Raw genomic sequence first — 16998 nt, 5'->3', positions numbered from 1 at the left:
TCAATGGTGGGGTGGCCAGTGAAGCAATGTGCATCATTACAACATCCATGTAAGCCAAGACCCTAGTATGCGTTTAGGTGATAGGCATAGACTTGTTTGAGAAAGCTTTGAATAAACGATGCATAGGCACATGTTACAAGAGAGAGATATTTGATAAAAGACACACCCTATTGCAGTGGCAGACTACTAATGTCCGTCCTTGTCCATACACCGTTTAGATTTCCCGGGACACTCTGACTAACACGTGGCTGCAACGTCACATGGAAATCAGCACCTCGGACAGCGGCTTCTGCCAACGCGCAGCAAAACGGTGGAGCTTTTTCCTTTACGGATAGACGGAGGAAGGAATAATCATAATAATAATCATTCGACAACAACAATATAGATAAACACATCTGTTTCAATTCGGCTAGCATGCATTTCCATGGCAGGATCCTCCAGTTATCAGATTTCGATGGAGGCACGTCTGCTGTCGGAAGCAAGTATTTCAGCGCAACCATGTAAATTAACGTCTTATTGTTATTAATTGAACTGGTGAAATTAGTTATTGGTAGTAAACTAACCCGTTATTTGATGGCAAAGTTTAACTGGCATAGCGAAGTAATCGCTTCGTTCGCCTATTCTGGGGGGTTCTTCCCTGGCATCTTCGTTCTTCCTGGTTTGTGTTGTGCAGGAATCATTGCAGAAAGAATAAAAAAGCAGCATGGAAATTCAATGGCAAAGTGATGTGCGTTTTTCTACACATTTTTGGTGTCTCGTCCGATTCTGTTTAAAATGCAAACACGTTGGATAGTAGTGTCTCTCGGACTTGTGTGGAGGGGGAACAGTGTGGACGTAGCCTATTCTCTATCTATCAGCCAGAAAAAACACGGTAAGGAAACAGGGGACGAGAAAAACGGTGATCTGATGGCTAGCATGCCATTGAGGGACAAACAAGAGAGATGATTGCCATCTCGTTTTAATTTCAACTGGCCTTTTTTGTATGGACTAAACAGCTGAAAGCAACACCCCAAAATGACTCGGTGGAATTACTCATGCCATAGCATTAATATAATTGTATATTATACCTGAGACTCCAAAGCTCCTCTGAACCCCTCTCAATCTTGCTCCGCTCTCGTCTTGAAATAGAATATCACATTTTCGCTCAAAACCATGTTAAAGGTTCCCCTTAAATGCAGCTCCCGTTTAATTCAAGCTTTGGCATTGTCCCATGAGTGACTGGGTCGAAAATGAACGTGAGGGGATTCCGTTTGATCTTATTGATGTTTGGATATGCTAATCGCTCACACTGAAAGCTATCATGATGGTTTTGTATTGGTATCCGTTGACTCGCGAAAAGAAACCTCTGCCCATCCATTAAAAAACTTCCGCATTGGCTATCATAGGCTACACTTGGTAACAGAAAAAATGTATCAAGAAATGATACAATCTATTTACATTGTCATATTTGGATTTCTATTGACCAAGATTTGTGCCCGGCAGCCATACTTTTTATAGACACCTCTGATATTTTGTTTTGATACCATAGCTAGAGAAGGCTACTTGAAACAAATAGCCTCGCACTTGGCATTAATAATAATAATACTAACAAAGCCCCCTTTGGCTCCCAAATCATGCAAACTAAATGCCTGATTCATCCAACTCCCTTTATTGATACCTTCTATTTCACCCTACAGCTGCATTTTGCCTATGTAGGCTAGTTCATGATGTTTAAGTACCGGATCCGTATGTTTTTCAATGAACTGAAAGTGCTGGTTTTCATGCGGTCTGGCTCAAGACGGGAGACCGATTCAGACACAGACACAGACAGGCGAACGAGCAGCATGCGAGGGCTCGGGGTAGGAGGCTGCGGGTGGCCACGCTTCGACTGCTCTATTCGGGACGATGAGGAGGAGTACTATGGCACCGATCCCCGGCCGCGCAGCCTGGCATTCGAGGAGAAGGATCAGAAGCTCCAAGCAGGCCTGGACACGGTGTCGCTCACAAGCAGCTTGGACAGTGGCATGCGCTCGCCGCAGTGCCGGATCTGTTTCCAGGGCCCCGAACAGGTAGGCGCCCCTGTCCTCAACCGTAGCCCTGCACTTCACCTATCTATCCAAGTCTAGGCTACCCTTCCCCCTGCTCCTTGTGACTACCCATTGTTTCCAGGGTTATTTCTATAAGTTTCTTCAAGGCTTATAAGTTGGTTCTTTGCATGTACTGTATTTCAGGTCTATACATAAGCACACACTGCAGGGAAGCTCAGGTATCCCTCTACTAGGCTATGGCAAACAAGCATGTCTTTTATCAGTTCAAAGATCAAACTGTTTGGATCAAGCCAAGCTTTGTCTCCAAAGACCCCATATTGGCAGGGCCTCCCGAGTGGCTCAGCAGTCTAAGGCCCTGCATCTCGGAAATCAGCCGCACCAAAGTGTCAGAGGAAACACCGTTCAACTGGCAACCGGGGTCAGCCTGCAGGCACCCGGCCCGCCACTAGAAGTCGCTAGAGTGTGATGAGCCAAGTAAAGCCTCCCCGGCCAAACCCTCGCCTAACATGGGTGACGCTAGGTTAATTGTGCCCTGTCCCATCTTCTCCTCTTCCGAGCCCGTAGGGGAGTTGCAGCGATTAGACAAGATTGGGTTGGTAAAATATATATCTTTTTAAATAATAATAATATGACATATTGGCTCCATACAGACTGTTACATTTTCCTGGAACCCAATAACTAAAACGGATACAAACCTTTTAACTTAAACTTTGTTGACGTGTTTCTGCATCATCATGTTCCAGCTGCAGCCAAAACAGACAGTGGTACAGGTTCCTTCTATTGAGGAGTTTAAACAGGATTTTGGTTGAATTCATTGTGACCCTATTAGGATGCCAAAAGTCTAATTTCAGAAAGCAACACATAGAATATGGAAATGTCTCCAATGGGCAAAACATTGTTGTTTTGTTGCATACATTGTTCCATACACACATTGTTCCATACATTGTTCCAAACATACATCTTGTTCCATACATTGTTCCATACACATGGAAAATAAATACAAATAAATATAATAATACAAATAAATAAATAATACATAAAGGAAGGAATGCACTGCATGCCGAAACTTTGGTTGCATTAACTGTTTGGGAGCATAATTAGGGTATGCGACTTACCTTCTTTATTTTTATAATTTACTTAGTCAGCAACTCTATAACGTTTTTGGTGGGTGTGCGTCAGTTTGTCTTTTACTAGACCATACACATGTTGTTCCATACATTGTTCCACATGTACATTTTGTTCCACACATTGTTCCAGACATACATACATACATACATACATACATTCATTGTTCCATACATTGTTCCATACATTGTTCCATACATACATACATACATACATACATACATACATACAGTGGGGCAAAAAAGTATTTAGTCAGCTACCAATTGTGCAAGTTCTCCCACAAGATGAGAGAGGCCTGTAATTTTCATCATAGGTACACTTCAACTATGACAGACAAAATGAGGGAAAAAAAATCCAGAAAATCACATTGTAGGATTTTTAATGAATTTATTTGCAAAAGATGGTGGAAAATAAGTATTTGGTCACCTACAAACAAGCAAGATTTCTGGCTCTCACAGACCTGTAACTTCTTCTTTAAGAGGCTCCTCTGTCCTCCACTCATTACCTGTATTAATGGCACCTGTTTGAACTTGTTATCAGTATAAAAGACACTTGTCCACAACCTCAAACAGTCACACTCCAAACTCCACTATGGCCAAGATCAAAGAGCTGTCAAATTGTAGACCTGCACCAGGCTGGGAAGACTGAATCTGCAATAGGTAAGCAGCTTGGTTTGAAGAAATCAACTGTGGGAGCAATTATTAGGAAATGGAAGACATACAAGACCACTGATAATCTCCCTCGATCTGGGGCTCCACGCAAGATCTCACCCCGTGGGGTCAAAATGATCACAAGAATGGTGAGCAAAAATCCCATAACCACACAGGGGGACCTAGTGAATGACTTGCAGAGAGCTGGGACCAAAGTAACAAAGCCTACCATCAGTAACACACTACGCCGCCAGGGACTCAAATCCTGCAGTGCCAGACGTGTCCCCCTGCTTAAGCCAGTACATGTCCAGGCCCGTCTGAAGTTTGCTAGAGAGCATTTGGATGATCCAGAAGAAGATTGGGAGAATGTCATATGGTCAGATGAAACCAAAATATAACTTTTTGGTAAAAACTCAACTCGTCGTGTTTGGAGGACAAAGAATGCTGAGTTGCATCCAAAGAACACCATACCTACTGTGAAGCATGGGGGTGGAAACATCATGCTTTGGGGCTGTTTCTCTGCAAAGGGACCAGGACGACTGATCCGTGCAAAGGAAAGAATGAATGGGGCCATGTATCGTGAGATTTTGAGTGAAAACCTCCTTCCATCAGCAAGGGCATTGAAGATGAAACGTGGCTGGGTCTTTCAGCATGACAATGATCCCAAACACACCGCCCGGGCAACGAAGGAGTGGCTTCGTAAGAAGCATTTCAAGGTCCTGGAGTGGCCTAGCCAGTCTCCAGATCTCAACTCCATAGAAAATCTTTGGAGGGAGTTGAAAGTCCGTGTTGCCCAGCAATAGCCCCAAAGCAACACTGCTCTAGAGGAGATCTGCATGGAGGAATGGGCCAAAATACCAGCAACAGTGTGTGAAAACCTTGTGAAGACTTGCAGAAAACGTTTGACCTCTGTCATTGCCAACAAAGGGTATATAACAAAGTATTGAGATAAACTTTTGTTATTGACCAAATACTTATTTTCCACCATCATTTGTAGATAAATTCATTAAAAATCCTACAATGTGATTTTCTGGATTTTTTTTCTCATTTTGTCTGTCATAGTTGAAGTGTACCTATGATGACAATTACAGGCCTCTCTCATCTTTTTAAGTGGGAGAACTTGCACAATTGGTGGCTGACTAAATACTTTTTTGCCCCACTGTACATAATATTGTTCCATACATTGTTCCATATATACATGTTGTTCCATACATTGTTCCATACATACATGTTGTTCAATACATTGTTCCATACACATGTTGTTCCATACATTGTTCCATACATACATATTTTTTCCATATGTTGTTTCCATGTAGATAATTTCAGGGTAAAACAGGCAGTGGTTTCACCATCAAGAACCAGATACAAATTAATACTGTAGGTACATACCATGATTTTAACAGAAGTGCTTTCGATATTAATCTGATTGTTGTGATTTGATTCAATGTCAGTCTGAACCTGACACTACTGTATAACACCAACAGTCTTGAAAGGTTTTCATCAATCGCAAACCTTTTCAGGATTTCATCACAGGCAAAAAGGAAAACACAAATAATGTGAAGAGGTGTACAACATGTTAGGGAGCAACAATGACATACAGTAGTTTTAACACAGTAGGACATACCTAGTCCGTTGCACAACTGAATGTATTCAATCGAAATGTGCTTCCACATTTAACCCAACCCCTCTGGATCAGCGCCATAGGCGCCCAGGGATCAGTTGTTGTTTGGGGGTTAACTGCCTTGCTCAAGGGCAGAACGGACAATTTTTCAACCTTGCCAGCTCAGGGATTCAAACCAGCGACCTTTCAGTTACTGGCACAACACTCTTAACCTCTAAGCTACCAGTAGATAAAGTGAAATACAGTTGTAAAGTGCATCCTGGGTAATGCATTTAATGACTTTTGCCCTTTTATAATGACATCCAATCACAATTAATCAACAAAGATTATTGTTTGCACAAAATTCAATCTATTAGTGATGGTAGAAAATGTCTGTTACTCTAGCAAATCAACTTCCTGTATTCTTGAGTAAATTAAAATACATTTTGTTTGAATTGGGCTATTTGTCAAAGCTAAGTCTAACTTTGGGCTGTAGTTTTATAGATAGGAACAGTCTCTGTTGCAGCACCATGTCCCATGATATAGGGATCCCCTGAGGGAATCAAATGAGACAGGACCTTTGAACACTTTTAATTAGGCTTGGTGGTATCCTTTGAAAGGAGGCACGTGGGTCCATTAATAGAGTGGAGATGACAACATCGCATGGAGTTGATTTATAGGAGTGTCGTGATGGGGACTTACTGTGCAGGGAAATAAGAGATGAAGAGAGGACTGTGGAGTCTGCAAGACAAAAACCATGTAGCTAGGGGTATAGGGCCCTAACCTTATCACAAATCTACAGTCAAGTGTATTATTCCACCTCTGCACTGGGGAATGGTATTCCTTCCAAACCTCTAATTGTACATGTATATTAAACGGGTCACATTTTCTCATTTAGCCGAAAGACTGCAGATAAAGAAGAGCTTAGGAAGTGGGTTTCGAATGGGAGGTCGAGGAGTCTTTTATCCTAGATGATAATTCATTTTCAAAGTATGGTTCTAAGAATATCCTTGAAACGGCTGGCTATAGCTCTATGTTATTTGCAGTGAGGTAATGGTGGTGGTGCACGTGTATGGACCCAGGCTCTGCTGGTTGAAGAGTGCTGATGTGTAAGGCATTGGACTGCAGGCAGATTCTGACATTCATCCAACATCACTGGAGAGACATGCTCATGGAACCAAGAGTGCCCACAGTGGATTGTCTAGATGGACAACTCCCACATGCAATCCCAGGGTTTTAGCTGAAACACACCATGAACACTGTATTCCACTCCATTACATTAAAGATATAATCAACTTGAGTCGGTTAAATCGCATTCTTCCTTCTACCTGTGTATTTGTTCTCTGAATAGAAACTATACAGAAAGTGGTCATTACCATCTGGGTGAAAGAATCTGATCACCTTGTGCATGAATTCATATACACTGTTTTTTCACACTGGTCTAGTCAGAGAGGAATGTTGTAAGTTATGTCTGAGACCAGAGACAATAACAACCTTTCTGTCACCGTCAGGTGTTTCTGGAGCACTAACTCTGTGTAATTGTGCACATGTCAACATATGTGTATGTGCGGTTGTGTCTGTGTGCGTGTGTGTGTGTGTGTGTCTCATTATGTAGTACATCCTAAATGATATGAACCAAGCAGAGAGCAAGATAATAAAGGAGCGATGATGAGAGATGGAGAAAGACAGTGGGGGAGGGGAAAGAGACAAAGGAGAGCGAGGGATAGAGAGAGGGGGAGGTGAGATGGACAGTTAGGTAAAGTGTAGTATGGTGGGAAAAGAACAATAGAGTGGGAAATAGGTGATGAAAAGAAAATGCAGATTTGAGGGATTCTGTTATCTCTTTTAAAACCACATGGTTAATTGAGAACGTTCATTTTTACATGTACCTTTCTAGCTTTTGAGGTTTCATTATGATGATTCTATGTAAGCTATTCACAAAAAAAGGTTACTCTTTGGCTTTGATATTGGTACAGTTTGACATTTTCAATTTTCATACATCAGCCCTTTCTATAGCCAGGTTATATTCAACTTGATAAACACTTGAATGTCAGTTGTGTTTTCAATTCAGTCAATTCATAAGGTTAACTGGAATTCCAATTCCATTTCCAAATGTTTCTAATTGAATGCCATTGAGGAAAATATAAACTACCTTTCAAAAGTTTGGTGTCACTTAGAAATGTCCTTGTTTTTTAAAGAAAAGCACATTTTTGGTCCATTGAAATAACATCAAATTGATCAGAAATACAGTGTAGACATTGTTAATGTTGTAAATGACTATTTAAAAGAGGGGTGAGAGGCCCAGGTGCACAACTGAGCAAGAGCACAAGTACATTAGGGTGTCTAGTTTGAGAAACAGATTCCTCACAAGTCCTCAACTGGCAGCTTCATTCAATAGTAACCGCAAAACACTAGTCTCAACGTCAACAGTGAAGAGGCGACTCCGGGATGCTGGCCTTCTAGGCAGAGTTCCTCTCTCCAGTGTCTGTGTTCTTTTGCCCAGCTTAATCTTTTCTATTCATTGGCCAGTCTGAGATATGTCTTTTTCTTTGCAACTCTGCGTAGAAGGCCAGCATCCCAGAGTCGCCTTTTCACTGTTGACGTGAGTTTTATTGCTTCTTTAATCAGGACAACAGTTCTCAGCTGTGCTAACATAATTGCAAAATGGTTTTCTAATGATCAATTAGCCTTTTAAAATGATAAACTTGGATTAGCTAACACACCGTGCCATTGGAACACAGGAGTGATGGTTGCTGATAATGTGCCTCTGTACACCTATGTAGATATTCCATTAAAAATCTGCCGTTTCCAGCTACAATAGTCATTTACAACATTAACAATGTCTACACTGTATTTCTAATGAATTTCATGTTATTTTAATGGACAAAAACTTTTGAACGGTAGTGTACATTTCAGTTAATGGGGGCAATTGAAATGGAATTGATCCCAACCTTAGTTATGGTCAGCCTTTTACCCAACATAGTGAGAGGTAACCGTTGGCCTTGAAACAACTTCATGAAAAAGCTGAGGATTTTGAGGAGCACAACATTAATCACATACAGTGCAATAGCACTACACCTATATATATATATATATTATTTTTTTAAACCTTTATTTAACCAGGAAGGGCTCATTGAGATTAAATTAAAATTTTCAAGAGCGCCCTGGCCAAGATAGGCAGCACCAAGTCATTACAAAAAAATTACAGACAGACAACAATAGGAGTGTCGTGATGGAGACTTAATGTGCAGGGAGTACAAGTAATCTTGTAAAAAACATTGAATTCACAAGAGTATAAAAAAGCAAATTAAAAACATTGACAGGTCAGGGAATCAGCCTCAAAATCCTTCATCAAGTGATTTAAAAACACCAATCAGGACAAGTTCTTCCAGTTTTAAAGTATTTTCCAAGACGATGGCGCAGAGTACATAAAAGCCCTTTTACCAAATTCAGTTCGGACATTTGGAACAGTTAGCAGGATAAAGTCAAGCGAACGAAGAGAGTACCCACCACATTTCTGAACAATAAAAATGCACAAATAAAAAGGTAATAAATAAAAAATGGCTTTGTAAATAAAGGTATACCAGTGACTGAGCCTACGAGTGACTAGAGAAGGCCAGCCATCCCTGGTATACAAAGTGCAGTGGTGCGTAAGGGTTTTGCAGTTTAAAATAAATCTCTAAGTGCCATGGTAAAGAGTGTGAATTGATCTCAAACACTGAGCGGCAGCATTCATATATAAAATATCCCCATAGTCTAGTAAAGGCATAAATGTAGCTGATACTAGCCTCCTTCTGGCTTCAAAGGAAAAACAGGTCTTATTCCTAAAATAAAATCCCTTTTCAGCTTCATTTTTTTTGTAAGTTGTTGAATATGCAATTTACAAGAGAGGTCGTCATCAATTAAAATTCCAAGATATTTATATGAGGTTACAACCTCAATCTCCTTGCCCTGACAGGTAGTAATAGGTGAAAGGTTCAGAGGCTTTTTCTTGCATTAGAAAACACCATTAGTTTAGTTCTCAGTATTGAGGATAAGCTTCAATTGACACAAGGTATGTTGAACAGTATAAAAAGCAGTTTGCATATCACACTTCTATCACAGTTTCTCTATTCCTTCTCCTCATCGATTCTTCAGGTTAAGTGTCTCAACAGGTGATGGCCCGACCTCCGTGGTGCTTGCCATTTATCTTCGACAAACACAATTAGCCACCTCGTCAGGAGGTATCAAATATTCATGATCATTAGCAGGCCGTTCTCCAGCGGCTCGGTTATGGGGGTGACTCCCTGTTGACACTGTCAACCTGAGATGGAGAGATGAACATGCTGTGTCACTGTGGGTCAACCGGCCTGGGCCTGTATTCACAAAGCGTCTCAGAGTAGAAAATTGGTTGTAAGTGGTGAGAATAGAGACATTTTACTCCTACTGTTATGGGTAAAAATAAAAGCTATGCATGAAGCCTCTTTAGTCATTAGAGTCACACCTAGTCTAAATATATTTTGGAGACCTCATGAGCTGTCGTAACCAGTTAAGAGTTACTAGCAGGTGTCTTGATTAGGAAAATGCAGCGAGTCAGCGATTCCTGCGCCACATGCAATTGAATTGGATTTTTTTAAATAATGTTTGATATTTCTATGAGAACCATAAATAATCTAGACCTACATGCATTGGTATCTCTTTCGCATTGACAATGATTTCACACAAGGCCTATTTCCCATCATATGTACCTATAACCCCTACCCACTGGGCACAGAAGTCAGTTCACCATCTAGTTTTGGAGTTGTCAACTAATGTGAATTCAATGTGAAATCAACAAAAAATGTCACCTTGTCATTGGGTTTAGGTTAAACGTTGGGTAAAAATACGAACTGACCCTACGTTAATGACTTTTGTCCAATTCAAACAGTTTTCCAGGTTGATTCAACATCGTAACAAAATATATTGTTTTGTTGAAATCTATCACATGGAAACAACGTTGATTTAAACAGTTTTTGCCAAGTGGGTAGGCTATAATAAACACGTTTTTCTTTTGATGATTTAATTACCTGCCTTCCATTGACATTGGCGTGACATTTTGATAACCATGTAAATCTCTCTCGAACAAGTTGAATATTACCAATATATTCACCTTTATTTACTCTCAGATTCAAACATGTTAATATGCATCAAAGTAGACCATGCAAAACTAAAAATCCCTGCAAGGCCAGCTCCTGCATGTCATCACTAACTGAAACCTTTGCTAACAGGTATTGTGTCAATTGAAAACATGCACAAGACAGATCACAGAATTGTCCATTTTAAGAAATGTAGCCAATTTATTACATTTACTAAATTTAAATGTATAAATTATTACTACATTTAGCTAACATTAGATAGTTAATCCAGATATTCTGACCTTTGCCTCTATTGCCAGTCTTGTGCAGGTCATCATGGCATTTATAGTTCTTTATTATAGCCACATTAGCAGTAAATTAGCATTTCATTTTGGGGGGGTTAAATACTTGCAAATATATTGATAAAAGTCACCTTGTCCTAGAGAGATTTACACGGTTATCAAAACATCACGCCAGGGTAAGCCTACATGAAACACAGTGTTTCTAAAATACCCTATGGGAAAATGAATGGTGGAAAAATTATTGGAACCATATCCCTGTTTGACTGCTAGGTTTTATGGGTATTATGACTCATACTGTCGTACTCTATGTCATCATTGGTTCACCTGTCTCTCCATAACATCCCATTAACAAATAAATCATTGGTTACTTAGTTGTCTACATGATTTGATTTATAAGGCATTATACCCAAGGAGCAGATTCACTTACCCTTGAATTAGCCTATATAATGTTGCTGGTTCTTTTTGGACCCAGCTACTTCAGTCCTTGCCAATTGAACCATCAACTGCTGTGGATATTTATATGCCCCGAAACAAATCTTATTTATATTAAGTTGTTATGATGGGCACTCTGTGAGTGTTTGGAGGTTGGGAATCAAGTTTGGTCCCACCCATGCTCAATACTCCATACTTCATCCCCCAAAACATCATAGTGACAGAGGCAAAGATACAATCCAGCGAGCAATTGTTGGTTTCCAGGATATTCATAGGGTATTCCAATAATGTTCATGACAGACACATTCCATGAATTGTTCAGGAACGTTTTCAGTACTCTGTGGAGACATTCTTTCAACATTCACTTTGTATATGAAAATAATGTTTTGTCCATGTCTGTGATTGTTAGCTGTTAGCTGAGAATAAGTGTTGATTGACAATAATAAGTATTGATCAAGACTGAGATACACTTGGTTGCAGGATTCAAATACAATATAATGTTCATAGAATGAACTACAGAGACCAATAACATCTCAATGTAGAAAACAAAATATGGGCAATAGGGGTGAGAGAAATTAGTCCTACTATTTTGGATGAATTAGGATGTTTGTAGAATTTTTTGGGGCTCAACTGGTAGAGCATGGTACTTGCAAGGCCAGGGTTGTGGGTTCGATTCCCATGAGGGGACCAGTAGTAAAAAGTATGAAAATTCATGCACTCACTAACTGTGAGTCGCTCTGGATAAGAGTGTCTGCTAAATTACAAAAAATGTAAATGTAATAAAATAAATAAAATCTGAAATGTCTTGAGTCAATAAGTATTCAGCCCCTTTGTTATGGCAAGCCTAAATAAGTTCAGTAGTAAAAATGTAAAGTATGTTCATGAAATGGACCACATAAAAGCTCAAGTGTTTTGTGTGCGTAATTGTAAAGTGTTTTTATCCTAAGTGGACACTGGGCACTACATAATTTCAACATGGAAAATTGGGTAACATTTGGTTGAGACATTGATCAATGAGATTACAACCTATATTCACCCACTCAAAAAGACAGTTGAATTTCCAATGCTTTCAACCATCTAAAAGCACAACCAAATTCCAATGGAAAAACAATGTCTGATATTTTTTAAGTTGTCACACTAACGTCTTATCACTTCACTTTCAACCATTTAAACGCACAGCAAAGTTCAAATGGGAACAAAATGTCAGATATTTAATTAATTTATACGGTACAAAAGAGGAATGTGATATCACTGTGCTTCAACTAATATAAAAAACAAATGACCTGGATTGCAGTTGAGATTACATTAAAAGTACACGGTGCAAGTGATCAATGCCGTTCAAGATTATTACAGCGATTTTGAAGATCTCCACAGACCTGCGATGACCTATGTCTGCTATTTTGAACATGAATGCTTTATATGATTACTGAAGAAGAAATGTATAGTTACAGTAACCTCAAAATGTGCCCATGGATGTGTTACTCATTTTAAGGTCAAATGTTACATTCATTTGCAAGATCGTCTTAACTTTTATAAGAGCACAAGGCGAGACCCAAATGCAGACACAGGAGGCAGATGGTTGAGCTCCGATATTTATTATAACAAAAGGGGTAGGTAAAAACAGGTCGGGGACAGGCGAGAGTTCATAAACCAGGTCAGAGTCCAAACAGTACCAGGCGATAGGCAGGCTCGAGGTCAGGACAGGCAGAGTGGTCAGGCAGGCGGGTTCGGCGTCAGGACAGGAAAGGGTCAAAACCAGGAAGTCTAGGGAAAAAACAGAGACTGGGAAAAATAGGAGCTAGGACAAACACTGGTTGACTTGGCAAAACAAGACAAACTGGCACAGAGAGACAGGAAATACAGGGAGAAATACACTGCTGATAATAAGCGACACCTGGAGGGGGTGGAGACAAGCACAAGGACAGGTGGAACAGATCAGGGCGTGACAACTTTAGGCTATTTACCGTATTACAAAAGTCAAATTGAATTGTGCTTGCATGTTAATGCAGCAAATAACAACATTTGAAGGAGATGTATCTTCTGCTTGGATAGTTCCGTCTGTGCCACTAACTTAGTCTGGTTTTAATTATAGTTTGTCAACAAATTAATAATTGACATGTTGGATTCACATCTCCATCTCAACCTAAATCAAATCTAACTTTAAATCTGTCATGTACTGTCATGTACTGTCATGTTGTGTCTTGTTTCTGTCCTTTCCCTTCACCCTGTCTCCCTCTGCTGGTCGTTGTTAGGTTACCTTTTCTCCCCCTCTTTTCCCCAGCTGTGCCTTGTCTCCTCCTAACTACCTCGTCACCCCTTTTCCCACCTGTTCCCTTTTTCCCTCTGATTAGGTCTCTATATCTCTCTCTGTTCCTGCTCCTGTCCTTGTCGGATTCTTGTTTGTGTTGTTCATGCCTGAACCAGACTATCGTCATGTTTGCTGCAACCTTGTCCTGTCCTGTCGGAACCTGCCGGTCCATCTGAGCCTACGTTTTGTTTTGTTATTAAAGAAGCTCTGTTTACGTTAATTCGCTTTTGGGTCCTCATTCACGCACCGTAACAGAAGAATCCGACCAAGAATGGACCCAGCGACTTCGGATCCTCTCCACTCAGCCGTCGAGATCCAGGGAGCGATGCTAGGCAGACACAAGCAGGAATTGTCTGCTGCTCGGCATGCCGTTGAGACCCTGGCCACCCAAGTCTCCAACCTCACAGAACAGGTTCACCATCTCCGCCTCGATCCACCGGCCACTTCCAGGGCTTTCGAATCTCCGGAGCCCAGAATCAATAACCCGCCGTGTTACTCTGGGGAGCCCACTGAATGCCGCTCGTTCCTCACCCAGTGTGATATTGTGTTTTCTCTCCAGCCCAACACTTACTCCAGGAGCACTGCTCGTGTCGCCTACGTCATATCTCTCCTTACTGGACGGGCTCGTGAGTGGGGCACGGCAATCTGGGAGGCAAGGGCTGAGTGTACTAACCAGTATCAGGACTTTAAGGAGGAGATGATACGGGTTTTTGATCGATCTGTTTTTGGGGAGGAGGCTTCCAGGGCCCTGTCTTCCCTATGTCAGGGTAATCGATCCATAACAGACTACTCTATTGAGTTTCGCACTCTTGCTGCCTCCAGTGGCTGGAACGAGCCGGCTTTGCTCGCTCGTTTTCTGGAGGGTCTCCGCTTAGAGGTAAAGGATGAGATTCTCTCCCGGGAGGTTCCTTCCAGCGTGGATTCCTTGATTGAACTCGCTATTCGCATTGAGCGACGGGTTGATCTTCGTCACCGAGCTCGTGGAAAGGAGCTCGCGTTCTCCGTTGCCCCCCTCTCCGCATCACTACCATCTTCCTCTGCCGGCTCGGGTGCTGAGCCTATGCAGCTGGGAGGTATCCGCATCTCGACTAAGGAGAGGGAACGGAGAATCACCAACCGCCTCTGTCTCTATTGCGGTTCTGCTGGTCATTTTGTCACTTCATGTCCAGTAAAAGCCAGAGCTCATCAGTAAGCGGAGGGCTACTGGTGAGCGCTACTACTCCTGTCTCTCCTTCAAGATCCTGCACTACCTTGTCGGTCCATCTACGCTGGACCGGTTCGTCAGCTTCCTGCAGTGCCTTAATAGACTCTGGGGCGGAGGGCTGTTTTATGGACGAGACCTGGGCTCGGGAACATGACATTCCTCTCAGACAGTTAAGGGAGTCCACGGCCTTGTTCGCCCTGGATGGTAGTCCTCTCCCCAGGATTCAGCGTGAGACGCTACCTTTAACCCTCACTGTTTCTGGTAATCATAGCGAAACCATTTCTTTTTTAATTTTTCGTTCACCTTTTACACCTGTTGTTTTGGGCCATCCCTGGCTAGTTTGTCATAATCCTTCCATTAATTGGTCTAGTAATTCTATCCTCTCCTGGAACATCTCTTGTCATGTGAAATGTTTAATGTCTGCTATCCCTCCTGTTTCCTCTGTCTCTTCTTCACAGGAGGAGCCTGGTGATTTGACAGGGGTGCCGGAGGAATATCACGATCTGCGCACGGTGTTCAGTCGGTCCAGGGCCACCTCTCTTCCTCCACACCGGTCGTATGATTGTAGTATTGATCTCCTTCCGGGAACCACTCCCCCCCGGGGTAGACTATACTCTCTGTCGGCTCCCGAACGTAAGGCTCTCGAAGATTATTTGTCTGTAGCTCTTGCCGCCGGTACCATAGTCCCCTCCTCCTCTCCCGCCGGAGCGGGGTTTTTTTTTGTTAAGAAGAAGGACGGGTCCCTGCGCCCCTGCATAGATTATCGAGGGCTGAATGACATAACAGTGAAGAATCGTTATCCGCTTCCTCTTATGTCTTCAGCCTTCGAGATCCTGCAGGGAGCCAGGTTTTTCACTAAGTTGGACCTTCGTAACGCTTACCATCTCGTGCGCATCAGGGAGGGGGACGAGTGGAAGACGGCGTTTAACACTCCGTTAGGGCACTTTGAATACCGGGTTCTTCCTTTCGGCCTCGCTAACGCTCCAGCTGTCTTTCAGGCATTAGTCAATGATGTCCTGAGAGACATGCTGAACATCTTTGTTTTCGTTTACCTTGACGATATCCTGATTTTTTTCACCGTCACTCCAGATTCATGTTCAGCACGTTCGACGTGTCCTCCAGCGCCTTTTAGAGAATTGTCTTTTTGTGAAGGCTGAGAAGTGCTCTTTTCATGCCTCCTCCGTCTCATTTCTCGGTTCTGTTATTTCCGCTGAAGGCATTAAGATGGATCCCGCTAAGGTCCAAGCTGTCATTGATTGGCCCGTCCCTAAGTCACGCGTCGAGCTGCAGCGCTTTCTCGGCTTTGCGAACTTCTATCGTCGTTTCATCCGTAATTTCGGTCAGGTGGCAGCTCCTCTCACAGCCCTTACTTCTGTCAAGACGTGCTTTAAGTGGTCCGTTTCCGCCCAGGGAGCTTTTGATCTCCTCAAGAATCGTTTTACATCCGCACCTATCCTTGTTACACCTGACGTCTCTAGACAGTTCGTTGTCGAGGTTGACGCGTCAGAGGTGGGCGTGGGAGCCATTCTTTCTCAGCGCTCCTTCTCTGACGACAAGGTCCACCCTTGCGCGTATTTTTCTCATCGCCTGTCGCCGTCGGAACGTAACTATGATGTGGGAAACCGCGAACTGCTCGCCATCCGCTTAGCCCTAGGCGAATGGCGACAGTGGTTGGAGGGGGCGACCGTTCCTTTTGTCGTTTGGACTGACCATAGGAACCTTGAGTACATCCGTTCTGCCAAACGACTTAATGCGCGTCAGGCGCGCTGGGCGCTGTTTTTCGCTCGTTTCGAGTTCGTGATTTCTTATCGTCCGGGCTCTAAGAACACCAAGCCTGATGCTTTATCTCGTCTCTTCAGTTCTTCAGTAGCCTCCACTGACCCCGAGGGGATTCTCCCTGAGGGGCGTGTTGTCGGGTTGACTGTCTGGGGAATTGAGAGGCAGGTAAAGCAAGCACTCACTCAAACTCCGTCGCCGCGCGCTTGTCCCAGGAACCTTCTTTTCGTTCCCGTTCCTACTCGTCTGGCCGTTCTTCAGTGGGCTCACTCTGCCAAGTTAGCCGGCCACCCTGGCGTTCGGGGTACGCTTGCTTCCATTCGCCAGTGCTTTTGGTGGCCCACCCGGGAGCATGACACGCGTCGCTTCGTGGCTGCTTGTTCGGTCTGCGCGCAGACTAAGTCCGGTAACTCTCCTCCTGCCGGCCGTCTCAGGCCGCTTCCCATTCCCTCTCGACCGTGGTCTCACATCGCCTTAGATT

At 42.7% G+C, this 16998-nt stretch overlaps 1 protein-coding gene across 1 annotated transcript in view; it reads left to right on the top strand.

The window, feature by feature from the left end:
- The first annotated feature begins 225 nt into the window (after nt 1–225).
- Nucleotides 226–16998, top strand: part of LOC110494207 (E3 ubiquitin-protein ligase MARCHF9) — a 31591-nt gene continuing 14818 nt past the window's right edge. Inside the window, exon 1 of the mRNA XM_021569043.3 lies at nt 226–2048. Coding sequence (XP_021424718.2) covers nt 1704–2048 — 345 coding nt within the window. The 5' untranslated portion in view covers nt 226–1703. The remainder of the gene's footprint in view (nt 2049–16998) is intronic.

Source organism: Oncorhynchus mykiss, chromosome 17, assembly GCF_057628025.1.
Source record: "Oncorhynchus mykiss isolate SJ-2025 chromosome 17, ASM5762802v1, whole genome shotgun sequence".
NCBI lineage: Eukaryota > Metazoa > Chordata > Actinopteri > Salmoniformes > Salmonidae > Oncorhynchus > Oncorhynchus mykiss.
Note: the sequence above shows the minus strand (reverse complement) of the source record. Positions and strands in the feature narration are given on the sequence as shown.